At 42.5% G+C, this 18934-nt stretch overlaps 1 protein-coding gene across 1 annotated transcript in view; it reads right to left on the reverse strand.

Annotated features, from left to right (window-relative positions):
• Cachd1 (cache domain containing 1) overlaps positions 1 to 18934 on the reverse strand; it is a 215417-nt gene that overhangs the window by 52036 nt on the left and 144447 nt on the right. Inside the window, exon 5 of the mRNA XM_034502781.2 lies at positions 2730 to 2856. Coding sequence (XP_034358672.1) covers positions 2730 to 2856 — 127 coding nt within the window. The remainder of the gene's footprint in view (positions 1 to 2729; positions 2857 to 18934) is intronic.

The raw sequence follows: 18934 nt of genomic DNA on the forward strand, positions 1-18934 counted from the left end.
GTTCTCTTCTAAAGGATGGTACAGGTTGGGGTGAGCTCAGGCTGGAAGGGGGTGCATTGGAAAGGACAGGAGTGTGAACTTCTGACTTTAAAGATGAAAGCACACCTTCTGAGAGGCTGGCTTCTCCCTCATGCTCCACTTCTGCATGGCCAGGCTTCCCATCTAGTCACCTGCTTTGGGGAGTGAACTTCTGGCCCCTCAGGCTATACAGACTTGGTCCAAAGTGAGAACAAGGCACACTTTGCCAGTGTTGGCTTCTACTTTACAAACAGAACAGATGGGGTTTTGCTAACAATAAGAAAGCCTATGACCTGGACTTGTGCTGGGCAGTTCTGCATGGCAGGCTGTCCTTTCTCTTCCCATACATATAGCCCTGGTAAGACACCCCTTTTCCTATCTATGTCTCAGAAACTCATATAGGCCAGCCACCAAAAGGCCCTAAGCTGAGCATCTCAAACTACGTCATCAAAATTTGTCTAAACCTGCAACAGCCACTCTTCCCACCAGGTTGTTTGCCAGTGTGAAGAAAGAGGGAAACTGCAGAAGCCACAGAGGAGAAATGTATCTGATCAAAGCAGCTGCCCCTCTGTGTGGGACAGGAGAGGTTTAGTGAGCTCTCTATTCATTTCAAACCTGGAATGAATTAGGGGTGGCTTGAAAAGCAAATCAGCCTCAAGAGAATCCCCTCTTTTATTGACACCTCCAAAACAAGAATTTTCTGTGAAATGTGAGCTTCTAATGAGTCACAAAAGCCTGGGCAAAAATTAAGAAATGTAGGCAAGGTGCCAAAAACACCCCTTAAAATCTGGCCAAATTCACACTAGCTGAAGGCAAGTCAAAAGTCTTGTATTAAGACTACCAGTCAGTACCACTGAGCCAGTGGAGAAATGACATGAAAAGAATCCAGGAGAGGTGGCCTCAGGATGAACCAGGAACACCAGCTCAGCCCTACATGGACACTAGGTCAGATGTTCCTCGTTTTGCATGTGTACTTCTAACTAGAGGAGAGGATTTTCCTTAAAATGATATATTGCCTTTGTCTTGACTAACTCTACCCAATGAAAAGCCAAGCCGCTTTAGCTAAAATGGCTTTAGTGGGGGTGTATAAATAGCACTGTATGTTACACAGATAAACTGGGAGGCAGACCCCAGGGCTTGACTCATCTCACTGGCTCCTCTCCCTTGGTGCAGTGTTCTGAAACCCAATGGAGTCTTCCAAGGGTTGAATAGAGTTTGCAAAGGCAACCAGTTGAGACAAGTTAAGAGGCGGGACTGGCAACCCACGAGGAGGGAAACAGCCAAAGATGCAGCTTCATTACAGCAGACTCCAGCTGGGACTTGCAGGTGAGAGTTGGCTACTGATAAGACCCTGCCCTCCCTCCCACACACCAAGGCAGCCTGCCATCTAATCTGTTTCTCTAGAGCTTCTGTTCTCCAACCAAACCAGTGGATCTCAAGCTCTGGATTACCACCCATTTGGGTGTTAGATGCCCCTTTCACAGGGGTCAAGTAAGAACCATGGGAAAATACAGATATTTACATTACCATTCATTGCAATAGCAAAATTACAGTTATGAAATAGCAATGAATTTATAACATTGGTAAAATTAGATGTGGTTAAATTTAGAGATTTAGGAATGAAAATAATTTTATAGTTGGGGGTCACTAGAATGTTAGGAAATGTATTAAAGGCTCCCAGCATTAGGAAGGTTGAGAATCACTGAACTAGACACCAAAGTCATGATTTCTGGTCAAGTCTCCACGGCAGGTAACTGTATGAGAATATCTAGGGTGAGGATGATAAAAACCATACAAATAATAACAATTTTCTCTTCTTCCCTCCCTCCCTCCCTCCCTCCCTCCCTCCCTCCTTCCCTCCCTCCCTCCTTTAAAACGCACACAAAGATTCCCCACCCTTAGGGAGAGACCCTGGATACAATCTGAAGGAAAGATGAAGGGATACTCCAGGACTATTTCGGAAGAACGGGTGTCTCCCACCACCTCCAGTCATTGAACACTGTTGCCAAAATCGACCTGATGGGGCTCAAAGGAGCACATCTTTGCCTAGGGCCTTCTGTGAATTGAGGAGCCTTGTTTTTACAAATGATCTCATCACTCCTTTTCCTCTGGAGACACAGTCCAACCAAGTACTTTCTCTGTGAGGAAGCAGGGTGATAGTGATCTTTACCCAAAGCTTGTGAACAACCTTAGAGCTTGCAGCAGCTGAAGCGGGCAGTATACTTCAGAAGCGTAAAGCTCATTGTCTGAGAAAGGAAAGTTAGCCACAAACTCTACTGCCATGTATTACATTGTTATGCTCTAGGGCCACACTGTGGGGAAGGTGCTGCCTTGTCTATTTCAACAAAGATGTTCATAGCACAGAACATTAAGTGCGCCGAGCAATTGCATTTCCTGCCCATAGCTTTGCTTGGCGTGATAGATAGTTGTTGGAAAACTCGGGGCTTTACCATCACCCTGCCTTAGCGCAGGCACATCCACGTGATCAAATGTAGACATAGATCAAATGTAGAAATGTTATTTCTGAGCAAGACAACGTTTCAGAACCTAAGCTCTGATTTAGTGCAAAGCTGCTATGTGTGGACCTCACTGCTGAGGTTGGAATCTGGGGTCTTGCCCAGATTGAGCAAGTCTTCTATCCAGAGTCACAGCCCACCCCTCCCTGCAGATCACTGTCTGCAACAAATGACCCGCGCAGGAAGTCAGCATACCGACTGCGGTGCTCATAGCTGCCCTTACACCGGAACTTGTGTGCTGGGAAGACAGTGAAAATTCCTTCCTCTGAGCTGAAATATTGCCACTTGATTCCAGGGTTAGATTTCAGGTTGTCTGCGAGAACTGAAAGAGGAAGAAAATGAAATATAACCACAGAGCCCACAGGGGTGTGCGTGCATGTCTCTTCAGGCATCTGTTTTGCATAAACTGCTTGTAGGATGAAAAAAAATATCCCCACCAGATAGAAGGTTGTAAATTTCCTACAAAACATTTTATTTCTGCCTCTTAAAAAAAAAAATCTTGTGAGTAGGAAGCATAACATTTCGCTCAATGGAAGCCATTACTCTTCACATAGTAGGGTGACATTCTATGTCCTGGACTATTTTTTCCAGTGCAAATGATTCATTTGCACTAATCTGTTTTCTCATGCAGGCAGTCCCCGTTGGGGTAGTATACACTTGATGGTGTTGATGGCGTGAGGTTCATTCTCTAACCATGGAAACTGCTAATAGACCTTGTCTCTAGGGACTAGATCTGTGACTTTGACCTTGCCCTCACTAGTTCTCACTCCAGAGCAATGGTATTCAAAGGGCCAGAAGCACATCATTTAGGAACTCTGGTACTCAGAGAATGGTAGGAGGACTCCCATGTCCCCAGAGCTGACACAGATGCTCACATCATGCTACACTGTCTAACTGCCTGGGTAGCTGTTCCCTGCTTTATATCATACTTTCTTCAACCCCAATGATACTCACCTGTGTATGCCCTGACTCAAAACTTCTTGTATTTTTAAATTTTGTTCTATTTTTAAAAATCAGTGTGTGTGTGTGTGTGTGTGTGTGTGTGTGTGTGTGTGTGTGTGTGTAATGTGTTGTGCACTCATGCCAGGGGGCTCAGTGTGGAAGTCAAAACGTTCTTGGGTGTTGGTCCTTGCCTTCTACCTCATTTTGAAGCAAGGTCATTGGTTGTTGTTTGCCACTGTGTTTACCAGGCTAGCTGGCACAAGAGCTTCCAGGAATTCCTCAATCTTCACCAAGATTAGAGAAGTGTGCGACTGTGCCTGGGATTATGTGAGCTCTGGGGATACTGAGTTCTGTCCTCATGCTTTTACATCAAGTGAGTGTTTTACTGACCTATCTCCCCAGCCCTTGAATGGTGATGATGATGGTGGTGGTGCTGCTGATGGTAATGATGATGACAATTAGAAAAACCTTGCTATGTAATCCAGGCTGTCCTCAAATTCATCATGCAGTTCAGATTGTCCTTGAACTCACAACCTTCCTGCCTCAGCTCCTAAATACTAGGGTCAATCCAATATTCATCAGCAAATAGCTTCCTCACAATCAGAATGTCATCCGTTCTTTGAGCCACTGTGCCTTTGCTCTCTTCCATTACAACTCAGTCCTGTACTACCCATCTGCCTCTGCACAGGTCACTGGTCCATGCACTGCAGCATCCATCAACATGAGCAGAACCATCTTAACTGTAGTTACCAACATGTCAGCAAGTGAAGGACGGAAGCAGAGCACAAAGCAGTGTGTATGGAGGGAGGGGTGTGGGAAAAGACAGAGCGGGCAGGAATTCTTGAGGTGTGATCCGGAGAGCATCCACACAGCTCTGAGTACACACACACACGGCCCAGATAAGGGTTTGTTTCTGTAGTTAGGATGTAACTCTTGACGATAATGGTAGACTTTACCTCTACAGTAGCTCTCAGGGTATTGCATTTAACATGTGAACGATCAAATACAATATGTGGCCTAATTTTCATGTTCCAAATGAGGAAATGAGAGCGTAAAGATAGTCCACAGAGTGTCTTAGGGTTTTACTAATGTGAAGAGACACCATGACCAAGGTAACTCTTATAAGGACAACATGTAATTGAGGCTGGCTTACAGGTTTAGAGGTTTAGTCCACTATCAGCAAGGCAGGAACGTGGCAGCATCTACGCAGGTAAGGCACTGGAGAAGCTGAGAGTTCTACCTCTTGTTCCGAAGAAAAAACAGAAGACTACTGTCTTCCAGGCAGCTAGGAGCAGGGTCTCAAAGCCCACCTCCATAGTGACACACTTCCTCCAACAAGGTCACACCTACTTCAACAAGGCCACACCTCCTAATAATGCCACTCCCTGGGTTAAGCCTATTCAAGCCACCACACACAGTGCTTTTGTAAGCCCAGCAAATTTTGGGTTTCTTTACTGCACTTGCACCTGTCTGTGTAAGCACAGCTCACATGTTTTCTCCTCTGGGTTCAATTTTAAGTGCATACAACAGTAATGTGACCTTGTCCCTCCAGAGCCCAGAGCCATGGATACACAGTATCCAGTGAGCATTTCTTGAATATATGCAAATCCACATCTGGCAGGTGGAAAGGCATCACAAACACAGCTCTTTTGATTCTCACATTTTTTCAGCCAATGATTTTATATCAAATACAAAAGGACAAGGCCGATGTTCCATCTCTAACCCTGATGCTCACTAGACTTTGATCAACTCTCCATTTATTCTTGGCCTGTCATGGGAACAGAAATGCTTGGCAGGACAGAAGGCTCAAAAGAACCAATCCATGCCTAGGACAAACTAGTTGAGGGAAATCTGAATATGCACTGAGCCTTTTACTAATTTATCAGCACAATATCTGATGAGCAGCTCAGATGAGGTTTCGGGGTGCTATCCAAAGACAGGGAAAGTCTACCAGGCAACGAGAAGGGGTTGGCAACAAGTACCTCTTACCTACCATGTACAATGAGAGGTACCGTGTACACACCACAATGGATTTCCGAATTTGGGCTTGCTTAAAATGGTATCTATCCCAAGATGCAGCCTGTGTGGAAGGATGGGGACATGAGTAGACAGTAGTAGTATCACCTTGCAACTGTTGATTTAGCAAGACGAGAAGCCCAGAGGCCAAGGTCAGCTCTCCAGTTCGTCATAGGATACAGTGTATAATAAGCACATATCATCTGTGCAGAGGATGGAGGATATAAACACATACCATCTGTGCATAGGATAGAGTCCATAAGCACGTATCTATGCATGTTGTACATGAGTGCATATCATCTGTGCATAGGTTAGCATATATGAGTACATGGTTGTCATGAACCCAGAGTAACTCTAGTTGTCTCTCGTCTCTTTCTGAGTCAGGTTTATCATATTTAAAGCTTATCTACTTTGCATACAGCCTCCTGCCACTGGCTATATGTTCTCCCAGGACTGAGCAATGGCAAGCAGTTGGGTGGCAACCCAAAAGTTAACAAGACAGCAATTAAAATCCACGGTCAATGTTAGAGTGTCAGTTTTGTCTTTATTACTGGCGTGCAGAGACACAGTCTGGCATCAGAGCTGTTTCCACCTGTCACAGGAAATACTCAAAACACAAAGGAGAGACCACGACACCGGTCAATAAACTTCTCATTTTACGCTGAGATCCACTTTCATAGACCATGCTGGGACAACATGTGATTGTGCCTTTGAAAAGCTGCATGGTGCCACTGGTCACCTAGCCCTGCTTCCAGGAATAGATCCCCAGGGAAACCTGCGACCATTGTTACGTGAAGAAAACTAAGGTTCTGGTCTAGCAATAGAGCAGAGAGTCCCAACACAAGCTCTTTGCTGATGAATTTTTGCCATTTAATTCCAAGCAAAGCAAGTCAACCTTAATATGCATAAGGTTTCAAGTATTGGAATTAAATCAGAACAGCAGGAGCCCACAGGCACACAGGGCAGTAAGTATTAGGATGCCCATACGCTCCCATATCTCTGGTTTGAAGGGCCAGCTTCCAGTCCCGTCCCCCCCCCCCACCCCCCCCAGTTTTCCAGATTGGAATACTGAAATCAAACTTCTGCTGAAGGACACATAGTAGAAACCCTGGCTGTTGAGAGAGCACATGGTCTGATAAAATTACTTACTACTGCTAATATAGGAAGAAGGCAGCCACAGGCATGTAATTGATCAAGTCTGGCTGTGAGCCAATTAAAGTATATTTACAAAAATCAGCAGTAAGCCATATTTTGTTGGCAGTTCTTCCCCAAAGCTATGCAAAATATATTACATGCAGGACCTGATGTATTTCTGAACATGTATATCTTCAGCAATTAGTGGTCTTTTTTTTTCCTCTATCTCCTCCACATACATAACACAGGCATCCCAAATCCAAGCAATGACAATTATCTCTAAGACACACAAGGAAATGGGCTCCATGAGCTTTTGTGACATGCCTGAGGTTTTACTTTGAACAAGAAGGGCACATGACTCAAGCCAGTCTGAGATCATGAAGTCTGTTTCTGCCTCTTGCCAGGCACTTTGCCCTTGTTAAGGTCATCCCCAGGATGCAGTGAGCATGCTCTCTGGTGGAGTCAGGCTGATGAGAATGTGTGCAGATACAGAAAGGCCTCTTCCTTCCTTGCCTCCTGGGGTCTGAAGCCTTAACCTTGATCTGATATTTGCAATGTTCTCCAGGCAAACCCTGCCAACCCCTGCAATAAAAAGGCAAACAGTGCCTTTGGAAGTAAAAGAAAGCTCGATGACCTCATTTAAAAGTAACATCTGTAACAATAAACACGCTCTAGGAAACTATTAAAAGGGAGCCGATGGGACCAGGAATGTTTTAAAAATAAATCAGAAGCCATACAGCGCGTGATACATTTAGTCTCACCACAAAAGATCATTCTGGGCTCTCACAATCACTCTTGCATTGAGTGCAGCAGGCAAGGGTTCTCAAATTCTCCTTCTCAGGAGTCCTTTGGCATATGATTACATTTCAACCATTATCTGGTACCAGTAGAGGAAGATGACTATGAAGGTAACGAGACCCCCAGGACCTAGAGGTAATCCGTCACCATGGAGCATGAACAGCTAAGCTGCTCCTCCAATGGCCAAGATGCAGAGGTGAAGAGAGCCTTATTAACTGTGAAGGCAACCCAGAGGGGCTTCCCAACATTCTTGGATCAGTTACATGCTCTGGCCACTTGGAGTGATGTCTAACTCAACACAGGGCCCTATCTGCTTTTTTCTCCTTCCTCGAGAGGGTTGAAAAATATCCAGGAAAAAGGCAGGCCCAAACTATTGGCCCAGGATGCATGGTACTTGGCTTTAAACTATTAGCAGGCAGGCTTTCTATCTGTCCATAGAATGCACACACGTACCAACACCTTCCCACATAGATGTGTTAAGGAGGCAATAAATCAATATTCTTCATTGAAGTTGATAGCCAAGCCTAAAGATAAAGACTCCTCTGAAGTCCTAGGGTTGGGGGAAGGGAGTTATCTCTTGCTACCCTACAATCAGTAGAATTGTTGTTAAGGTTAATTGTAGAGCACTGGTTTTCAACCTCGGGTTTGACCATTACACAGAGGTCGCCAAAGACCACCGGAAAGCATAGACATTTATGTTATGATTCATAACAGTAGCAAAATTACAGTTATGGGGTAGCAATGAAAATAATTGTATGGTTGGGAGTCACTACAACCTGCGGAACTGTATGAAAGGGTTGCAGCGTCAGGAAGGTTGAGAGCCACTTCTGAGGAATCTCATTTCTAGATCCATTATCCTGGAGGGCTGGCTTCCCACTCCATGTATGTTCAGATACATGTTCCCTTAGAACTAACTCAAGCACACTGGTTGACATGGCCTACACATGTGCTGTCTACATTTTAAAAGCTCATTTTTTCTTAAAGAATGCTAAAGTCAATTAAAAATAAATGAGATATTCTGACTATATCAGTATGAAAGCATCGATCATTTTAAATAGGCTTTACAAAGTCAGCCATTATCTTCTCCATGCGTGACTGCTCTGTAGAGAAAGTCTGCAAATAAAATCACCTCATACTATTAACTACTTATCTAAACAAACAAACAAGCAAATAAACCATAATATATGTAGTTCTCTGTATAAACATACATTTAGGGTTTAAATAAAATTTTCTTATCTGGGCTGAAAATGCTCCTTGCAAGAGCCAAAGACTACCTAACAAAATCCAATACCAGGCATGAGAAGTCCTCTTTTGAGTTGTTGGTCAAGGTTGACCAAGAACCCTCCTCCCTTAAATATAAAGCCTATTATTGTTGTTGCCTTGGTTACCCCCTGAACTGGCTAACTTTATGTCATCTTGACACAGCTAGAGTCATCTGAAAGGAGGGAACCTCACCTGAGAAAATGCCTCCATGAGATATTACTGAAAGGAATTTTCATTTGTGAGTGGTACCATCCCTGGGCTGGTGGTCCTGGGTTCTACAAGAAAGTAGGCTGAGCAAGTCATGATGAGCAAGCCAGTAAGCAGCACCTCTTCATGGCCTCTACATGGCCTCACCTCCTACCTCCATGTTTGAGTTCCTGTCCTGACTTCCTTCCAAAAAAGAACAGTGATATGGAAGAAAAAAACAAATAAAACCTTCTCTCCCCAAGTTGCTTTGGTCATGGTTTTTCATCTCAGTGACAGTAACCTTAATTAGGACACAACCTTATCTTAAACAATTAATGTAATCACAACCATAACTTAGATACCTTGCACTTCAGAAACAGGGCCCAGAGGGCCACGAACTGGAATGAATACTTTTCTGAAGATTACTTTTCATGGTTCAATGCAATTTATAAAAGAAGAAAGCCATCAACAGCCCTACCCAGCTAAGCCACCTATGAATCACAACGGCAGCATGCCACAATGTCTCTACAGGTGCAGAAGTGGCAAGCATACTCTGGCGGTAACTAACAACTCTAATTGTCTTTAAAACCAACTCAACAGAAGGGAAACCATGGCTGGTACTGAAAACTTAGCCAACTAATCAGGGCTAGTAAAGCTATAGATCTTGGAGATGTACCTTAAACCAGCACCTTCCCTAACGATATTCTAAACCTTTTCCCTTAGACTAAAAGGTAAGTGCAATATTCAGTCCTCATCAGGGAAACTTCCCTTTGCAACAGGGAGAAAAGCACAGCCAACTAAAATGCAGAGTTGTGGAGCACAGCCCTGATGGATCCATCTAGAAAGTGCTCTTGTCCCTAAGGCTCAGGGAGCATTGCTGAAGAAGAGGCAGATAGATTTTAAGAGCCAGAGGATCGGGGAGTTTTCTGTGAAATCATGTCTCCTAGTAATGTCAGAAGCTACATCCATGAACTCTCACCAATGTGAACTGAACAAGGACAACAATAACAGACATGCTTGCTACAAGGACATGGGAAAGCCTACGCTGCCTCAACCTTACACAAAGGACTACAGGTACCTAAGGAATGCTGAGGGGGAGAAACAGTCTTCTTCAGGAAAAGCTCACAGTTGGTTATCTAATACCAAATGGTCAGCTCTGACAACATACATATGACTAATATTCAGGAACACATACAATACACAAAACAACAGGTCCCCCACCCCCCATGCAAAAGCAAGAGGTTTATTTTCCAGCGCGTCCGGGTCAACCCTCAATCCATCCCTCTAGGCGAGTGATGAGAAGGCGACCCTGAATAGTTATTATAAACAGTTTTTATACTTTTTAGGGGCACAGATTACATCAGCAAGGTTTCAGTTCAAACTAATTAGTTCAAACTAAGCATATTGACCTTTAAATATATTGGCTAGCAAGTATGACACACATTTGAACTCTACCTGAGACTTTCCAGAGGGTCAGATGACTATCAGTCAGTACATTCTGAGAATTTTTTTACTCAAGAATAATCCTGTGGGTGGAGAATGAGACTTGGCCTAGCCTTGATCTGAGGTGGGTAGGTGTAAGGCTGGTGAAATTCCCTAGGGCCCTCCATTCCGTCCCCCCTCCCCCCTTTTTCTAGTACAAGCTCCAATCTTGGAGCTACACTCAGGGGTTTCTGGTAACTAACTCATATTCTTCAGGTCCTGTCTTAAAAATAAAGCAAAGACAAGCCGGGCGGTAGTGGGGCACGCCTTTAATCCCAGCACCTGGGAGGCAGAGGCAGGTGGATTTCTGAGTTCGAGGCCAGCCTGGTCTACAGAGTGAGTTCCAGGACAGCCAGGGCTACACAGAGAAACCCTGTCTTGAAAAACAGAACAAAAAAACCAAACAAACAACAACAACAAAAAAGCAAAGACTGAGTGGAGAAAAGTGAAGCCAAACAAAACATTAACAATTAGTAGCCAGATAAACACATATTGTGTATTTCTCTAAAGGCAGAATCAATATACATATGTGCAGGCATTTCTTAAAATAATAAATTTTATTAGTTGATAAACAAAGGATGTAAATTAATTGATGAGATATAACAAGAGTAATTTTATAACTGAAAAAAGATTTAGGAAGAAACAAACTGTTGAACTGTTACAACTAGCTGGAAGCCAGCTCAGACACTCGTTATGGCCTAGAAGACTTGATAAACAATATTTGCAGCAGGAACAGCCTGAAGCAACATCAGACAATAACTAGAGTAGTCGAGATAAGAAATGGAGGTTCTGTGTGACTGAGAAGCTGTGTCTGAGACATGCCTAAAGCCTTGTGGGAGTTTATCACAGGTTAGAGATGTGAGCCTTAACTCTTTCTGTCATTTTTAACATGGGGAAGCCTAAGAAGGCTGTTTGGACACAGGCTCAGCTCTCTATGGCACCTTCTGTTTAATTTATGCTGGCACTTATTTCTTCTAAGTAGTCTCTGATAACAAAAAATGGACGCAGAATGAGAAGCTATAAGATCGATTAGGCCCCATCTTTTAAGTCTGGCAAGCCATCTGACCTTAAAATTACTCTCCAGGGAGTATCCAAAAAGCATCTTTCTAAGATGTACAGCATACTCTGCTTTCAAAGGTTTCCCACTGTCCTGCATCTACCATTAAATCCAAACTCTGAAAGGCACCTCCCCTCTCCCCAGTCTCTTCTCCTCGTATCCACTGTACATCAAGAGCTATTGCTTTTACTGCCAAAAATATACCAGGCCCTCTTTCAAGGTGGTCCTTAGGCCTTGATAACACTTTTCTCCATCCAGTCAGCTCGTTGTTATCCTTCAAAGTTTACCTTCAAATACCATCTTCTCAGCGGCTACATTCTTCAATGTCCTTCAGTCAACATCCTGATATCCAATATTGCACTTCTCAACAAAATGTGGTACTATTCTGTGGACCATCTTTATAGCTGGTCCTTTGACCCTGCCCACTCCAAAGAGCTGTGAGTTACACCAGGGCAGGAACCAAAGTAAGACTGTCTGTCATATTCTCAGAGCACACTACAGACCAGTTTTTTAGTAAGCACTGTAAGAACAAGTGATCTGTGACTTGGGTAAGCGCCTCACTTCTGTCCCCCATGAAAATCCAGCTTTCTCATCTGTAAAGTGACAGATTTGAAAAAGATTTTAACAAATTCCCTTTAAAAACCAAAAGGGGGAAAAGACAAATCATGATGATCAGCGGGAGGGAAATACTGGTGCTCAAGTTACATTTGGGTTACCCCACAAACTGACATATCCTAAGCTAAATGCATTCACAACCTACAATCAAGATTAGCCTGTCTTAAATGTACTTAGAACATTGTATTAACCTATTGTTGAGCAGAATCAAGATAAAACCCATTTTATACAAAAGTGGTAAAAACGTCATAGACATAAACTGCATGGAAGAGAGAGGGAATGGGAGACCCTGGCAATACAGTACATTCTACAGCGTGTTTGGTCTATCTGCTCTTAGGAGCTTTAGCTGACGGGGCATCTGCCCATCCCTGCTGCTGCCCAGCATCATGCCTCATGCTGTGTATCCACAGCCCAGGAGGAGATCCAAATTTAAAGTCACGGTATGGTTTCTCTAGAATGTGTAGCACCTTTGCACTAAAATCAGAAAAGAGTGTCGAGGTCTGTGTGAACTTACAAAAGAACACATTTCCGGCTGAGTGTAGTAGCACATGCCTCTAATACCAGCACCTGGGGGGCAGGGCAGAGATAGGCCAGCTAAGGCCACACAGTGAGACCCTGTCTCAAACAACAATAGCAACAACAATGAATTTCCAGCTAGTTTTCAAAATGTAGAAAATGGGGAAATTAAAATGGGGGAAGATTGGTATTTTTCTATTCTAGTGTTTGAGATGGAATTAGTGTACACTGTACCAGCTATATTCAAATATCAGCTATATTAAAATATATTAAAATATCTAATCGAAATATTTAGATGAGCAAGAGAGAGAAAAGTAAATCCCGGCTGTTAGACTGTGGGAGCCATCACAGGCTGTGGTCTCACATGAGAAAGAGTGCCCTCATCTCATGAGGTAATAAAGTAATAACAGAAGCAATAGCATAAAAACTCTGGAAAAGCGTGAATCCAGCCTAGGAGCCAGTAGCATTTGGATAAAACCCTGCAGACCAGCAGCAGGCCAGTACAATGTGTATTTACTCCCCAAGTTTTTGTCTTTCAGTTTTGCTTTGACTCTGTGTTTGGGAAATTTTGGGAGTAGCTGGAGAGATTATTTTTGTTGCTCTTTCGGAGGACGTGAGTTCAATTTCCAGCACACCCAAAGCTGCCTACAACTATCTGTAACTCCAATCTCAGGGGATTTACCACCTTCTTCAGGCCCTAAAGGGCACTGCACACATGTGATACAGATATATTCATGCAGGAAAACACTCATACACATAAACTAATAAATAAAATAATAATTTTTTTAAAAAATAAAAGGAATTCAGGCAATCAACTTTAAGGTAGACGAAATTTCCCATTTCTATCTCAATGAGATGGTTTTCAAAATTCAGGTTCAGAGCATAATATAGACACCTTTCTTAGTCATGCATTAAGAAGGGTCTAGTAGTAGGTCTTTGTTACCATTTGGAAGTAGCTTTAGTACCATAGTTAGGGTCAGAGTCTGGGTCCTGACAGCCCTGATGAATTAAGTTTGGTAACATGATCTTAAATAGACCAAATAAATAACTAGAATAATAATAAAAGATGAAATAAGAGTTCCAACGTGGTCCCTTTGAGAAGAGGGACATAGAAGCCTAGTGGCTTTTCCAAGTTCAGATCCTAACATCTTTAGATGTAAATGGACAGCAAATGTGTATAGTTAAGTAGTCCTTGTCAAGGTGAGGTCCGAAAGATCATCTTTGTCTTGGGAAGCTGATTACTTGTCAGGACTGTGCTAAACCTTTTTCCAGGAGATGAGCTCTCCCTCTGGCTGGCACCAGGATCCCAGCATGGTATTACCGGGGAAATACCAATTGCTTTGGGCCTATTGCTTCAATAGTCTTAGAGGCAAAGGGAGGGAGGGGCAGGGATGCTTCTTTAGAGTAGCTTCCTTCTCCCATTACAGTTACAGAGTTCATGTGTTGCAATTCAATCCCCACTGCAACATCCAAAGACAGAAACTCAACCCAGCCATGGGCTTCAGAAGTGGAATCCTTTTGAGGTGATGAGGACTAGTTAAGGTCTTTAGGGTAGAACACCACAAATGAATATTGGTGGCTGTATAAATAGGAGAGGAAGAGAAACACCCAGCAAATACAAACACATACGGGTGTGCCCTGTCATTTGCCATGTGACATCCTGTGTGGCTTAAGGATTTTGCTGAGGAAAGACTTTTGCCAGCTATAAGCCCATACATGGACAAGCACTGTGAGCCAAATCAAAATATCTTCCCAAGGAGGCCTCTCTTGATTACTTAGCTACAGTAACAAAGGAGACTAGCACAGTCCAACACCTCCATAATTTGCTTTTCTAAAACATCTTCATCAATCATTGTATAAGAGAATTGAATGAAAAGAAGAGATGAAAAAGGAAGGACATGACTGCTCCTAGGTGTGATGAAGAGGAAAGTTTATTGTAGATAAAAGGGAGAGCATAGTCTAGGTGTCTGGGAGAGTCCAGAGTGAAGATAACACTGAACAACGTGAAAGAAGGCAGAAGGGAAAGAGGAAGGCCAGGAGAGGAAAGGGCAGACAGAAGGACTGGGTAACCAAAATGGCCAGATTAGAGGGAAGGGCAGCCCAGCCCCTGGGCTGGAGAAGTTAAGAGTAGGTAGCAGGGTATACAAGCCATACCCTCTAATAGGTAGGGACTGAGGAATGCTGGGAGAACTAGGTACACTTTGATATGTTAACTAGGTACCTGAGTTAGCCATATGTCCTAGGTTTGAGACCTGACATCAAGAAAGAGCCAGGATTTCTTTGGTAACTGGTAAATCACCAGTATGGCAAATGCACTTGAACTGTTACCTTGATGTAACATTAGAATAGAAACGAATGAAAATAAAGCTCCAGTTTATTTGACATCCAAGTTCATGAATACGATACTTCTACTCAAGAGCTTCTCCAATGGGGATAGCATTTGTAGGAACAACAAGTTAAAACTCTGGACTCTAGGACAAAATATCCTCTTTAGAAATTTGTTTACAAAGAATTCCCTGTCACATTGCTTCAAGGCTACTATTATAAAGTGCATTTCTGCATTAGTTCTTTATACATACATACATACATACATACATACATACATACATACATACATATATGTTGAGGACTGCACTGCCCCACGCTTTGGGGCTAAGTGCTCTGGTTTGAGGGGATCAAACAACAGGGTCTAGCAAGAGAGAGAGAGTAGGGATGGAGGGTCAAGAGACATGAAGAATGGAGACAAGACAGGGTATGTGGTCAAGTCTCTAGTCTTGTTTATTGAAAGGAAATCATGGGTATATATACACTTTACCACATGCCTCTGTGGACAAGCAGTGGAACACAGCTGAAGACACTCTACCACATACACCTTGCAGCTGGGGGCACTAAACAATAAAACAAGATATGTAAGAAAAACAAGATGTTTATCAGAGTGTGCTCAGCTGTTGTAGGCTGTTGAAAACAAGTCTCTTGTCAGGGTATATGGCTCGAGATGGCTGCAAAGATGATAGCCACTTTCTGCTAGGAGTCGGCTCCCAACACATACATACATACATACATACATACATACATACATACATACATACATTACATTACAGCTAAGTACTCAAGACAGGCCTACTTGGGAAAATATTTTGTTTTGGCTCATACATATACATATACATGAGATAAAGACCATGACTAAAAGCATAAAAGAGAGGAAAGGGTGTATTTGTTTTAATGTAGAGACCACAGTACATCACCTAACCAAGCCATGGGAGGGTCCTGGAGGTAGGACCTGAAGCAGAGACCATGGAGGATTACTGCTTACTAGCTAGTTCTCTGTAACTTGCTCAGTTTGCTTTCTTACACATCCCTGGAACATTTGCCCAAGGGTGGCGCCACCCACATTGGACTGGGCCTTCTCTTATCAATCACCAATCAAGAAAGAGGCCCTAGGCTTGCCTATAGGCCAATCTTACAGAAGAAATACCTCCATTGATGTTCCCTATTCCCAGAGGACTCTAGCCTCTAGGTTGTGTCAATTTGACAAAACCAAAAAATGAATGAACAAAAAAGAAAACAACTTCTAAAGAATTGTATATATGGGCAGAACACCTAGGAGTTCTTATCACTTCCTAAGTTAGTATGGGTTTTATTTTAGGTTGACAGGAGATTACAGCATCTCAGACAAGATCAAAACACTTCTAGAAATTAAAGTGTCAAAAGCCCATGATAAAAGATTGATAAGATGTGATGCTATGAACCCAACTCCAGGTGACAATCAGTAACAAGATGAGATGGGAGTTAAGGCAAAAACTATAATAATGGTTCAGTCAACGTTCTACACATTTTTAGTTATAACAAAGCCTTTTATACTTTCAAATATCATTTTACAAGGAGAAAACAAAAATAGTGGTAGGTGAAATGGATTTACCAGGACCATTCAGTCCCTAAATCTAAGAGGTAAGTGTTGATCTACTAAGTCTCCTTATTTTCTTCCCTCCCTCCTGCCTTTCAAATATTTACTATTCAAATATTTACTATTTCAAATATTTAATATTTGTAGGTCACACAAAGGGCAGCTTTCTGACTTTAGCAGTGAGAGGCTTCAGGGCAGGGTCTCCAGTGTCTCCCCATGCTAGCACATTCTTGCTCAAGGTAAGGACTGTGAATGTGGAACAACTTGATTTCTACACTACAGAATGCAAATAAAGAAAACCAGGAAATGGAAACGTGTCTTACAGAAAACTATAGACTCTACCACTAGCTGTGTAAGGACTTTTACACAGTTGACATCTTCCTTTTATAGTTCTATGCAAATTCTGAGCAAATACCAACTATGTTGAAATAGCAATGGTTTGTCTTCCTTCCTTCTTTTCCGTCCTTTCTTTTTTCTTACTTTCTCTCTTTCTTTCTCTCTCTCTCTCTCTCTCTCTCTCTCTCTCTCTCTCTCTCTCTCTTTCTTTCTTTCTTTCTTCCTATCTGTCTTTTTTTGAGACAGGATCTCTCTATTGTGTAGCTCTGTCTGTCCTGAAATTCACTGTGTAGACTACGGTGGACTTAAACTCAAAGATATCTATCCATCTACATGCATCTGCCTCTAAATACTGGGATTAAAGGAGTGTACCACTACCACAGCTGGCTGGTTTTGGTTTTTGTTTTGATTTTTTGTTTTGTTTATTACTACAACATACAAACTGTGGTCAGATGAACAGCAGAAATGCTGTACTTTTCCTTTTTTAGGTGTTCCTTACTTCTCATTTACTGAGTCCCAAGGGTCACCAAGGTAGACAGGACTAACTCTTTGTAAATTATTGTTAACATATGGAGCCCAGATTTCCATTTCCTCAAATGTGACTATTGCATTTAACTGGGTCTTCTACCACCAGTATCTTCAGCTAAAGCAAAACCAACTCTGCCCATCAAATTCCTTACTATCAGTTTTCAGTGGATTAGGAAAGACATGAGTTACAAAACCCTAACGAGTTGGGCTATAAACTAGGTAGTGGTGGTGTATGCCCTTAATCTCAACACTGGGGCAGAGGCAGGGCAGATCCAGCCCTATACAGAGAAATCTTGCCGGAAAAAAAAAAAAAAAAGAGTTGGGCTGTAACTTTTGTCTGTTCCACGATATTTACCTAATGGCTAAGTATAAAAGGAAAGTACTCATAGTGGAAAGCTGGTCTCCCACCTAAAGAACTCTAGGTTTTCTGATTGTAATTCTACACCACCCAGTCAAATATACCAAGTCCCTGCTTCCCAAAGCCTGCCAAATAGAAAACAACAAAACTGCATTAAGCTCAGAGATACAAGCATGCACAGGCTCCCTAGACAGGCCAGATTTTACATAGCATGCGTCAGTAAAAGCCCATGAAACAGCAAAAAATTTGGAAGTAATGAAACAAATGAATATTTCGAGGACTCCAACTAAAACTTCTGGCATTGGTCATTATACCTGATCACATGTCTGCAGCTCCTACTCCTGAGTTCTGTTTGACCATGCACTCTTCTCCAGCTCTAGGAAGATAAGTATATGTACTTAGTCATTCTTTTACATATGACCAAAACACAAAGAGGTTAAAGTTCCAAGTACCTAATTGGTAGGAAGAGACCGAATACTGAGGTTGACTAAAGAGACTCCTTTGTTCTTATTTTTAGCTAAGTGGTTCAGGAAGCCAAGAGTGGCATTCAACCTTGAATGCTGAATGGGACTCACATCATGGAGCCCACTGGTCTTGGCATTAATGACAGCTATTTAAACTTGGTTCTGCGATTGATCTTATGATCCTTTCTATCTCCTCTCACACATTGTAGCACAATACCAAGGACAGGACACACTCAAATTGGAGTTTGTTCCAAATTCAGGGTTCTTCATCCATTGTAGTTAAACATATAGAGAAAAAAAGTAACCAATCTGTTCTTAATTCATTCAAGACTTGGAGAACTATAACAAACCCAGGGACAGTCCAAAGTCACGAATGTCTGTTCTTCTTCCTTCCGCTCCCAGAGGACCCACATGCCTGGGTGGTCTCCATGTAGTCATGGTGGAAATAAAAAAAAGTGACAAAACCATGGTTTTGTCATCAAGCCTGGCTGATCGACATAACCAATTTCTGAAGCCTATAGGACCCCAACCTTAATCATGCCAATGTCCTGAATCTCTTGGGTTGAGGAGCTCACAATGAGTTTTGTTTGCGTTAAACAAACTACCTGTTGGGACTTTTGATGGTCAGCTATGACTGGGTCATATAATTCAACATTATACTTCTGTTATCTGACCTGGTTTTTGGTTTTCCTAGACTGATTAACTTTAAAAATGCATTAATTAATTAGTGGTATTTTCCTGTATCCTCAGTTGTCATGAATTTGAGTTTTCTCAGTCTAGTAACTTCAAAGGGAAGTCTGT

The sequence above is a fragment of the Arvicanthis niloticus genome, chromosome 5 (assembly GCF_011762505.2).
Source record: "Arvicanthis niloticus isolate mArvNil1 chromosome 5, mArvNil1.pat.X, whole genome shotgun sequence".
NCBI lineage: Eukaryota > Metazoa > Chordata > Mammalia > Rodentia > Muridae > Arvicanthis > Arvicanthis niloticus.